Source organism: Canis lupus, chromosome 35 (genome assembly GCF_003254725.2).
Source record: "Canis lupus dingo isolate Sandy chromosome 35, ASM325472v2, whole genome shotgun sequence".
In the NCBI taxonomy this organism is placed as follows: Eukaryota; Metazoa; Chordata; class Mammalia; order Carnivora; family Canidae; genus Canis; species Canis lupus.
The window spans coordinates 457,888-470,890 of NC_064277.1; the positions used below are offsets into that span (position 1 = coordinate 457,888).

The 13,003-nt window shown below is 37.2% G+C and overlaps 1 protein-coding gene across 10 annotated transcripts in view; it reads right to left on the reverse strand.

Moving 5' to 3' along the window:
- The window catches only part of SPIDR (scaffold protein involved in DNA repair), a 437,895-nt gene that overhangs the window by 300,974 nt on the left and 123,918 nt on the right, over positions 1 to 13,003 (reverse strand). For all 10 annotated transcript variants that reach the window (XM_049105958.1, XM_025446508.3, XM_025446489.3 and 7 more), the window contains one exon: positions 4,169 to 4,413. In XM_049105958.1, coding sequence (XP_048961915.1) covers positions 4,169 to 4,413 — 245 coding nt within the window. The remainder of the gene's footprint in view (positions 1 to 4,168; positions 4,414 to 13,003) is intronic.

Sequence of the window (13,003 nt, forward strand, 5' to 3'; positions counted from 1 at the left end):
AAGAAACTCAAACACATGGAGGTTAAAGAGCATCGTACTAAAACATGAATGGATCAACCAGGAAAATAGAGAAGAATTTAAAAGATTCATGGAAACTAATGAAAACGAAAATACAACTGTTCAAAATCTTTGGGATACAGCAAAAGCGGTCCTCAGAGGGAAATACATCACAATACAAGCCTCCCTCAAATACTTGGAAGAAACTCAAATACACAAGCTAACCTCTCAACTAAAGGAACCAGAGAAAGAACGGCAAATAAAGCCCAAAACAAGCAGAAGAGAGATAATAAAGATTCGAGCAGAACTCCATGAAATAGAGACCAGAAGAACTGTAGAATAGACTGACAAAACCAGGAACTGGTTTTGAAAGATTAATAAAATAGATAAACCCCTATCCAGCCTTATTAAAAAGGAAAAGATTCAAATTAATAAAAACACGAACAAAAGGGGAGAGATTACAACCAATACCAAGGAAATACATATGCTTTTAAAAAACATATTAAGAGCAACTGTATGCCAAATAATTAAGCAATCTAGAAGAAATGGATGCATTTCTAGAAAGCCACAAATTACCAAAACTGGAACAAGAAGAAAAAGAAAACCCGAACAGGCCAATAACCAGGGAGGAACTTGAAGCAGTCATCAAAAATCTCCCAAGACACAAAAGTCCAGGGCCAGATGGCTTCCCAGGGGAATTCTATCAAACGTTTATAGAAGAAACAATACCTATTCTACTAAAGCTATTCTGAAGGATAGAAAGGGATGGAATACTTCCAAACCCATTTTATGAGGCCAAGCTTAACTTGATCCCAAAACCAGACAGAGACCCCAACAAAAAGGAGAATTATAGACCAATATCCTTGATGAACACAGATGCAAGAATTCTCACCAAGATACTAGCCAATAGGATCCAACAGTACATTAAGAAGATTATTCACCATAACCAAGTAGGATTTATACCCAGGCTGCAAGAGTGGTTCAACAGTCGTACAATGTGATAGATCACATCAACAAGGGAAAAAAACAACAACCACAGGATCCTCTCAATAGCTGCAGAGAAAGCATTTGACAAAATGCAGAATCCATTCCTAATCAAAACTCTTCAGAATGTAGGGATAGAGGGAACATTCCTCAGCATCTTAAAAACCATATATGAAAAGCCCACAACAAATATCACTCTCAGTGGGGAAACGCTGGGAGCCTTTCCCCCAAGATCAGGAACAAGACAGGGATGTCCACTCTCACCACTGCTATTCAACATAGTACTAGAAGTCCCAGCCTCAGCAATCAGACAACAAAAGGAAATAAAAGGCATTCAAATTGGGAAAGAAGAAGTCAAAGTCTCCCTCTTCGCAGATGACATGATACTATACAGAGAAAACCCAAAGACTCCACCCCAAGATTGCTAGAACTCATATAGCAATTCGGCAGTGTGGCATGAGACAAAATCAATGCCCAGAAATCAGTGGCATTTTTGTACACTGAGACTGAAGAAAGAGAAATTAAGGAGTCAATCCCATTTACAATTGTACCGAAAAGCATAAGATACTTAGGAATAAACCTAACCAAAGAGATAAATGATCTATACCCTAAAAACTACAGAACACTTCTGAAAGAAATTAAGGAAGACACAAAGAGATGGAAAAACATTCCATGCTCATGGATTGGAAGAATAAATATTGTGAAAATGTCTATGCTACCCAGGGCAGTTTACACGTTCAATGCAATCCCTATCAAGATACCATGGACTTTCTCACAGAGTTGGAACAAATCATCTTAAGATTTGTGTGGAATCAGAAAAGACCCTGAATAGCCAGAGGAATGTTGAAAAAGAAAACCAGAGCTGGGGGCCTCACAATGCTGGATTTCACGTTGTGCTACAAAGCTGTGGTCATCAAGACAGTGTGGTACTGGCACAAACACAGACATATAGATCAATGGAACAGAATAGAGAATCCAGAAATGGGCCCTCAACTCTATGGTCAACTAATATTTGACAAAGCAGGAAAGACTATCCACTGAAAAAAGTACAGTCTCTTCAATAAATGGTGCTGGGAACATTGGACATCCACATGCAGAGGAATGAAACTAGACCATTCTCTTACACCAGACACCAAGATACACTCAAAATGGATGGAAGATCTAAATGTGAGACAAGATTCAATCAAAATTCTAGAGGAGAACCCAGGCAACACCCTTTTTGAACTTGGCCACAGCAACTTCCTTCAAGATACACCTATGAAGACCAGAGAAACAAAAGGAAAAATGAAATCTTGGGACTTAAGATAAAAAGCTTCTGCACAGCAAAAGAAAGAGTCAACAAAACTAAAAGACAACCTACAGATGGGAGAAGATATTTACAAATGATGTATCAGATAAAGGGCTAGTATCCAAGATCTATAAAGAACTTATTAAACTCAACAGCAAAGAAACAAACAATCCAATCATGAAATGGGCAAAAGGCATGAACAGAAATCTCACAGAGGAAGACCTAGACATGGCCAACATGCACATGAGAAAATGCTCCGCGTCACTGGCCATCAGGGAAATACAAATCAAAACCATCATGAGATCCCACCTCACACCAGTGAGAATGGTGAAAATTAACAAGGCAAGAAACAACAAATGCTGGAGAGAATGTGGAGAAAGGGGAACCCTCTTGCCCTGTTGGTGGGAATGTGAACTCGTACACCCACTCTTAAAAACTGTGTGGAGTTTCGTCAAAGAGTTAAAAATAGGGCTACCCCATGACCCAGGAATTGCCCTGCTGAGGATTTACCCCAAAGATACAGATGCAGTGAAACATCGGGACACCTGCACCCCAATGTTCACAGCAGCAATGTCCACAATAGTCACACTGTGGAAGGAGCCCCGGTGGCCATCGAGAGTAAATGGATAAAGAAGCTGTGGTTTATGTATACAATGGAATATTACTCAGCCATCAGGAAGGATGAATACCCACCATCTGCTTCGATATGGATGGAACTGGAGGGTATCATGCTGAGTGAAGTAAGTCAATTGGAGAAGGACAAACATTATATGGCCTCACTCATATGGGGAATATAAGAAACAGTGAAAGGGATTATAGGGGAAAGGAGGAGAACTGAGTGGGAAAAATTAGAGAGGGAGACAAACCATGAGAGACTCCTAACTCAGAAATGAACAAAGGGTTGCAGAAGGGGAAGTGGGGGGGGGGTTGGGGTGACTGGGTGATGGGCACTGAGGGGGGCACTTGATGGGATGAGCACTAGGTATTATACTATATGCTGGCAATCTGAATTTAAAAAAAAAAAGAAATTTTGTTTTCATTGCTTTGTTCTAATTTAAAACAAAAGAGACCATGTATTACACAGGGCTGGGACATGGCTCTTATAAAGGCATACACCAAGCCTCTTCACACATCCTGGTCGACCCTCCATGCCCTAGCCCTAGTCAATATTCATATACATACTGAAGAATACAGATAGTTTCCTATCTGTGCATCTTTGCTCTTTTTTTTTTTTAATAGTATTTTATTTATTTATTCATGACAGACATAGAGAGAGGCAGAGATACAGCCAGAGGGAGAAGTAGGCTCCCTGCGGGGAGCCCCATGTGGGACTGGATCCTGAGACTCCAGGATCACACCCTGAGCCAAAGGCAGATGCCCAACCACTGAGCTACCCAGGAATCCCTCTTTGCTCTTTCATGTATCTTTGCATTTGCTAGTGTTCCGTTGGACAATCTCTATAACCACATTTGTAAAAATAATCTATAATTTCTTATCGAAGTTACAATTCTATGCTGTCAATTTTCCTCGCCAGGTAAACCAGTTAATAATTTTTAAATTAATATCTTAGATATTTGGATTTTTAAAGTAAAAACTTTTATTTTGTTTTGTATATTTTTATTGGAGTTCGATTTGCCAACATATAACACCCAGTTCTCATCCCATCAAGTGCCCCCCTCAGTGCCCGTCACCCAGTCACCCCATCCCTCCACCCACCTCCCCTTCCACTACCCCTTGTTCGTTTCCCAGTTAGTAGTCTCTCATGTTCTGTCTGCTTTAATATTTCCCACTCATTCTCTCTCCTTTCCTCTATAATCCCTTTCACTATTTTTTATATCCTCCGTATGTATGAACAACTTTTTTTTTAAAAAAAGATATTTTAAAAAGGTATAATTTAACCTTAGAAGCTTCTTCTTCTTTGCCAATGTTTCTGGAGTCCTGGGAAACTTCTGTTTCTGGGGTGTGTACAAAATGGTCTCTGCAGATTTCACCCTCTGCTTCACTGGTTTCTCCATCATCTGTCTATTATCAGATCCAAAATCTGTATGTTGTTTGGGAGAGGATTCTGAATCAATAAAGAAGACATTCTCTGAGTCATCCTCTTTTTCACTATCTGATGAGTATTCCAAAATTTCTGTATTACTCTGAAAAAGATTAGGAGAAAATGCAATTAAATTTGGAGAACTATAAGCATTTATTCCATTCTCTTCTGGTTATATTCACTTAAATAACTTTGTAAATCGATATTTGTAGGTGAAACTTTTATTTTGAAATTACTACAACAGGTACTATTTAAGAATATGAGTCATTACCTCTTTTTCCAAACATTTCCTAAAATGTTTCTTACTTTCTCCTACTCAAATTTCCAACTCAGAAATTTTCTTTGAAAACTGAATTATAAAACAGGAGATCATACTTCATAGTGAATCCTGGACTGAAGAATCAAACCTTTTACTGTGATGTCTTCTGTCTTTATTTAAACACACACTAAAATGTATAAGTGTATAAGTGGTAGGTATTTTGTTTTCCCATTACATGGTTTTGTAGATTAGTCCCATTTTGTTCGAACATCAGCAACAATTTATCCTTCAACATCCTAATTTTACAGTGTATTAGTAAGCTCTTCAAATTTAATAGCTACGCAAAATTTTAAATTTACTGAATAAAAATAGTCTATTTAGTTGAAATGGATCTTCTGTACCCACTCAATTTGTCATGTAGGCACGGAATCCCTCTGAGGAGCCCTGTATATTTTGATGGATCAGCATGGACTATGTATCTGGCACTGTAGCAGACATCTGGCTAAAGAGAGTCAAGAGTATACAAATGTATGAGATTACTGCTGGTAGTTACACATGTGTGTGTTTGAACTGGTGTGTGACTGTGCAGGGTAGCACTAGAGTTTTCATCATTTGCTAATCTACATAAGACAAAAAGTTTATTACTTTTGACCTTTTCTGAGGATTTTATAGTTAAATTCTTTTTAAGAGCTTAAAAAAGGACATCACTCACTCCCACATCTCCAAAAAACTGCCTGCGTATTCACCTGTTACTATGCACAGTTAAAATAAGAAAAAGTAAATGAAAAAGTTTCTCAAACAAAGAGTTTATTCCACTATATTTTTCACAATCTCATTTACATGCTTAAATTACTGCAGGTAGCTGATAAGCCCTTAATAAGCACTGGACTCATGTGTTTTCCCCACAACACAAAATCTGAGTAAATGTTAACAATAGGTCATAAAAAGAACCAAACCAGTTTAGACTGAAAATTAAGTTGCTTGATACTACAAATTTATATATATACATCACTTTAAAACTCCAAATCCAATTCATCTTTTTGTTATGAAAAGTCTTTTCTTTTAGTACCCTAAAGTTTGCACTTCATCCTAGAGCAGGGTTTCTCAATCTCAGCACTACTGCCACTTGGGGCTGGATAATGTGGTAGGAAGTCTCCTGTGCAGCATCCCCAGCAACTACCCACTAGATGATAACATCATGGTCTCACCAGTAATAACTATCAAAAATGTCTTAAGACACTGCTAATTGCCCTGGGAGAAAAAATCACCCCTAAGTATGAACCACTACCCTAGAAAAATGTCTGCAAATAACCAACCACATTTAGCCTGTGCTGGAGACTCACATCCAGAAGCAAAGGGGACACAGCACTTCACAGGGATGGAGAAGTCAGAATGAAATGCAGTAGGAACCCCTTCTCTGCAGGGGAATATTCCTAGGCCCTCAGTGGATGCCTGTAACTACAGACAGACTATGTTTTTTCATATACATACATACCAATAATAAAACTTGACATATAAATTAGGCACAGTAAGAGATTAATGATAACTAGTAATAAAATAGAATTATAATACATTGTCATGAAATTTATGTGAATGTAGTCTTTCTCTCAAGCTCTTATTGTCCTCTACTCACCTTTCTTGTGATAAAATGCCTACTTGATGAGATGAAGTGAGGTAAATGATATAGCCATATGATGTAGTATTAGGCTACAGTGACCTTCTGATGATAAGTCAGAAGGATCTTCTGCTTCCAGACTGTGGCTCACCCCAGGTAAACAGACCCATGGAAAGCAAAACCACAGGTAAGGGAGACTACTATAGTTATGAAACAATGTGGTAGAAGTATTGTAACCAAAGTATTGCTCAGGCTCCATGGGGAACATGTAAGAGGAACAAAAAAAATCCAGGTGGGGGCACAGGGAGAAGAGAAGAACCGCCACTTAAGGCTGAGTGCTAAGTGTAAGTTGATGAGTCAAAGAGAAGAGCAAGTACATTCCATGGAAAAGGAACAGGAGGAGTATGAATAGGAGGCCAGAGAGCACAGAACACAGGCAGGAAAATCTGTAAGGAGCAGCAAGAGAGAAGGCTGTTTGAGGAGCTTGCAAACCACAGCAGGCATTTGGCTTTATTCTGAGGCAGGGGGAGAATCACTGGTAGTTGCCACAAGGGCTAACAAAATCAGATATTAATAGGGAATGATCAACCAAACCATATTCTGACAATAGACTCTAAGATGCAAGAGAAAAGGTACCAAAGACTGCCAGCAGGAAAGCAGCTAGGTAGAGCATCCTCATCATCAAAGTAGAACAAAAGAGGATGTGAGTGGGAGTAAGAATAAGAGAGGTAGACTTGAAAGAAAATGAGGGAAGAGATGTGAGCACACTTGAGGATTCTCACATGTGAGAAAGGAGAGTAAAGGCTGACTCAAAGAAGACCCCAAGCATCTGTTTGGGCAATGAGAAAAGTGTGCTCACCTAGAAAGGGAATTTGAGAAATAATCTGTAGACACGTAGTTGCTAATATAAATTTGGTTTTGGAAAAAAAAAATTGGTTTTGATATGTTAATGTTCCAATGCCAATGGAATAGCCAAGGTAAAAGTGGCTCATAGGCATAGCTTTATGGGACTGGAGTTTTCATCAAGTGATATGGAATAGAGATATAACTTCAGCAATCATCAAAACAGAAACTGTGCATTAAAGTATGTGGTTGGAAAAGACCATTCCTCTAAATTCTGTAAAACTGAGAAAAAAGAAGGTCCAAGCTGGAACTGTGGGAATACCATTGATACTTAAGTTCTATTCAGGTGAGAAGAGACAGAAAAGTGTTTTGGATTTAAGAAAAAAGAGATTGCACAGCTATAAGAAAACTATGGGACTTTGGAAATAGTGTGCTATGAAGAATATCTGATGCAAAATGGTCCAGCCACTTTGGTAGACAGTTGACAGTTTCCTACAAAACTAAATATATACAACACAATCCAGCAATCACATTCCTTGGTATTTACCCAAGGGAGCTGAAAACTTATGTCCACATAAATACCTGTATACAGATGTTTAGATCAATTACTCCTAACTACCAAAACATGGAAGCCACCAAGGTGTCTTTCGGTGAGCAAATGAATAAACTGTGGTACATTCACACAATGGAACTGTATTCAGAGCCATAGAGAAGAGAGTTATCCCTGAAAAGTCATGAAGAACTTCAAGTGCACATGACTAAGTGAAAGAAGCCAAACTTCACACAGAAGTGGGTACGTACTGTGTGATTCCAACCATATTACATTCTGGAAACAACAAAACTATGAAGACAACAAAAAGATTGGTGGTTGCCAGCAGTGATGGGAGAACGATGGATGGGCAGAGGACTCTCTGATGTGGAAATACTGTGTACAATGATAAACACATGTCATTATGCATTTGTCCAAACCCACAGAATGGATAATACCAAGAGGAAACCTTCACATACACTACTGACTTTGGATGATTATGACACACCAGTGTGGGTTCATCAATTATAACAAATGTACCATTCTGGGAAGTGATGCTGATAATGGGGGAGGCTATACATATGCGTCAGGGCAAGGAGTATATGGTAAATCTCTAGACCTTCCTCTCAATTTTACCGAAAATCTAAAACTGTTCTAAAAACATAAACCCCAAAAACAAAAATAGGTTTAAATGGAAAGGAAAGTGAAAATAAGAGACCTGATAATCCTTTCAGGAAGCTTGGAAATGACACCCGGGTGGCTCAGCGGTTGAGCATCTGCTTTCAGCTCAGGATGTGATCCCGGAGTCCTGGGATCAAGTCTCACATCGGGCTCCTTGCAGGGAGCCTGCTTCTCCCTCTGCCTGTGCCTCTGCCTCTCTGTCTCTCATGAATAAATAAATATTTACAAAACAAAGAAAAAATAGAAAAGGCAGCATACAAAGACACATTTGCTCAGCCAAGCACAATTCATATGACAGAGTTGAAGTTAAATCATGAAAATAAAAGTGTACTCCAGAGTCTAGTGTATTTTCTAATTACAACCACAAAATTTAAATGAATTTCCTCAAGGAAGAATTTAATAGAGTTAATACTGGTAAGATTTACTAGAAATTTAGATAGTACTTTGGAATTTCTTGGCAGCATGACAATCAATTTTAGGTACTTGGTTTGGGCAGCCACAACTTTAATGAAAATTAGCTGATATACAAGAATATACTGAATGCCTACCACTCACATGCTCCCTAAGCTCCTGTAGCTAATACAAGGAAATCTTTCTATTTTCATTCCCACATACTTATAATCGATTTCAAAACTGAAACAAGTAAAAACTAAAATAAAAATACAAAGCAATATATAGATAATTCCAGACACATTGGATATACAGCAGATATAGGAGTGGAGAAGAAAGATCACTTGGGGCAGTCTAGCCTAAAAAATCTTTAACCGATAAAGGCAGCATTTGACCTCAACATTGTCTCTTACTCAGCCCTGCCCCTCACTAGCTGGTTACCTTAGGCAATTTACTACTTAACTTCTCTATGCCTTTGTTTCCTCACCTATAAATTGGAGCTATAATAATGCTTAACACATTAAGCATTTAGCTAATGTTAGCTATTATTTTTAGCCCATAGAAGTAGTTAAAGCAAGCATTTGGTTTTAAATTTAAAATATTTTTAACTTTGCACTTTATTTTCTGGAAAGTTTTTTTTTCCCTTCATTTGTAAGATCTCTATATCAAGAGGAACACAACAAATAATGTCTTTAGCGGTCAAAGATACAAACAATGCCTTAACCAGTAGAACTACTCATATACTCTTCACATAGGCATTTCTAAGAGTAAACAAAAAGGATTAACAAGCACCTTTAGGAAAAGAGAACTAAAAACTATCACTTTAGCATATTGTATTTTAGAACTCTCCTTGAGCCCATAATCCTTGAACAATGTGTAGGAAGTCTCTCCACATGGACACAGAAAGGAAATAAAGCTAACCAGACACCACCAGTTTTGGCCCAAGCCTGAGAGTAAAGAGCACATATTCTTTCAGAAAGGATGGTGTGTGCATAAACACACATATGTGTCTGAGCGTGTGCATGCACGTGTGTGCAGAGCTGCATGTGTGCCTGGCACTGGGAGAAGGGGAAAAGTCACAGGGAGGTCAGAGAAGCCTGTAGTTCATGTGGTTGTTTACATTTCACCTTTATATCACAGGATCGGATTAAACAAAGAAGGGCTATGAGCTTGGGAACAAGAAAGATGGTTTTGAATTGCACTTTGGCTATTTGTTTTGTGACTTTGCATAAGTAATTTCACAGACTCTACCATTTCTTAGTTTAAGCATCCAAAAATGCAAAATTCTTTTAGAAATATTTCAACAATTAGAGATAATGACTATTTATTATACTTACTTATTTCAAACATATGGAAAAGCATAAAGATATAAAAAATAAATACACTCATCGCCCTATCACCCTATGTCAAGTATTTACAGGATGTAAATTTCTCTTCACAGTTTCTTTTAAATGATGCAACTGAAATTTTATGTATCCCTTCTTGTTTCTGTTTTCCTCCTTCCTAAAAGTAAATCTCTCCTGCACTCCGCATTCCATTAGTCTTGTTTTATCACAAACACACATATATAAAATGTATAGTATTACTTTGTAAGCTTTTACATTTTATATAAAGTTATAAAATAGTGTCCTTGAACACAGATCTGAATGACCTATTATCAATATTCTGTTTTTTCTATTTATCCATGTTCACACATGTAGTTCTATTTCAGTGCTGCCCAATACAAGAAAACATAAGAAATTTAAAAATTTTTAGTAACCACATTAAGAAAATAAAAAGAAACAGATGAAATTATGATAATATATTTTATTTAACCAAACATATCACAGGATTACTATTTCTTGTCTGAGCTCTCACTAGAATCACCTTTAGAAGCTCCCTCACTGTAACTCAAAACACATTACCCAGGTGCAAAGCCAATGCCACACCTTAAGGTATTTGTTACAGCAGAACCCCACTTCTGGGTACCAATTACCAGCTCATGCTGCCATGAGAAAATACCACAGACTAGGTGGCTTTAAAAATAGATACTGAGATCTGTGGAGACTGAGGAGTCCAAGTCAGTTTGGTTGCGGTTGAGAGCTCTTCCCAGCTTGCAGATGGCCACTTTCTTGCTATGTCTTCTACTGTACCTTTAGTTTCTATATCATTTATTTTTGCTCTAAATTTTATTATTTTCCTTTCCTTCTGGTTTTAGGTTTTGTTTGTTGTTCTTTTTCTAGCTACGTTAGGTATAAGGTTATTTAACTGAGTTTTTTCTTGCTTCATGAGGTAAGCCTGTATTGCTACAAACTTCCCTCTTAGAAACATTTTTTGCTACAGCCCTACCTCCAGATTAGGTTTTGGACCATTTTGGGTTTTCTGGTTTAGGTTATGTTTTTTAAAGATTATTATTTTTCCTTCCTTCCTTCCTTCCTTCCTTCCTTCCTTCCTTCCTTCCTTCCTTCCTTCCTTCCTTCCTACCTTCCTTCCTTCCTCATTCATTCATTCATTCATTCATTCATTCATTCATCGTGGAGAGGAGCTAAGGGAGAAGGAGACAATCTCAAGCAGACTCCACATTGGGCATGAAGCCTGAAGCAGGACTCAATTTCATGACCCTGAGATCACAACCTGAACTGAAACCAAGAGTCAGTTGCCCAACCAACTGTGCCACCCAGGTGCACCAGTACCATCAACATTATATTTTCACTTGTTTCCATGTACTATTTCTTCCTTTATTTCCTGTTTGACTTGTTCATGGTTTAGTAGAATTATTATTTATCCTCCATATATTTGGGTTTTTATACATTTTTTTCTTGTGATTGATTTTATAGTTTCCTAGCATTGTGGTCAGAAAAGACACATGGTTGACTCGGAATTTTTTTAATTTGCTGAGGCTTGTTTTGTGGTCTAATACATGACCTATTCCAGAGAATTTTCTATCTGCACTTGAAAAATTCTACTGTTCTTAAATGGAATGTTGTGAATATACCTGTTTAATCTAACTTGCCAGTGTGTCATTCAAAGCCACAGTTTCCTTGTTGATTTTCTGTTTAGATGATGTATCCATTGATCTGAGTGGAGTGTTAAAGTCCGCTACTATTATTCTATTATTAATTTCTTTATTTTTTATTAACTATTTTATGTATTTGGGTGCTGCTATGTTGGGGTGCATAGATATTTACAATTATTAGATCTTCTTGTTTGAATGTCCCCTTTATTAATATATAGTGTCCTTCTTTGCCTCTTGTTACAGTCTGTTTTAAAGTCTATTTTGTCCGATATAAGTATTGCTACTCATGCTTCCTGTTGACATCCATTTGCATAATAGATGTTTCTCTATCCCCTCACTTTCAATCTGCGAGTGTCTTTGTATCTGAAGCAGCATACAGATGGATCTTGTTATTTCAACCATTCTGTCACCCTATGTCTTTTAATTAGTCTACTAACATTCAAAGTAATTATTGACAATATGTATTCCTTGTGATTTTGTTTTCTGGTTGTTTCTGGTTTTTCTTTGATCATTTCTTGCCTTTCATGTTTTGCTGATTTTATTTAGTGATATATCTGGATTCCTTTCTCTTTATTCTTTGCATATTTATTAGTGGGTTTTGATATATGGTTACCATTAGATTTGTATATAAACTCTTCAGCAAATAGTAGTCTATATTAAGTTGATGGTCATTTAATTTTGAAGTCATTCTTTCTGTCTCTCTTCCCTATATTTTAGGTATACGTTGTCATATTTTATATCTTCTTATTTTGTGAGTTCCTTGGCTAATTCTTTATAGAAATATTTATTTTTACTGGTTTTGTTTCCTATCTTCATATTATCACTTTTGATCTTTCCTTTCTTCTCAGAGTCCTCTTTAATATTTCTTTCAGGGCTGGTATAGTGGTTACAACTCCTTTAGTTTTTGTTTGTCTGGGAATAGCCTCATGGGACAGAGTACTTTTAGCTGTAGATTTTTCCCATTCAGTGCTTTGAATATATCATGCCACTCTCTTCTGGCTTGCAAAATTTCTGTTAAAAAATCCCCTGCTAGTTTTATGGAGTTTCCCTTGTATGTTACTGTCTTCTTTTGTCTTGATGCTTTTAATTTTTTTCTTTATCACTATAATTTGCCATTTTCATTACAATACATCTTGGTGTAGATCTGCTTTTGTTGATTTTTGGGGGGAGTTTTCTCTGCCTCCTAGATTTGGTTACCTGTTTCCTTCTCCAGATTAGGAAAGTTATCAGGTATTATTTCTTCAAATAAATTTTCTGTCCTCTTTTCTCTCTTTTCTTCTTCTGTGACTACGATGATACAAATGTTATTACATTTGAGGAATTCACTGAGTTAAGTCTATTCTCATTTTGCATAATTCCTTTTTCTCTTTTGTTCAGCTTG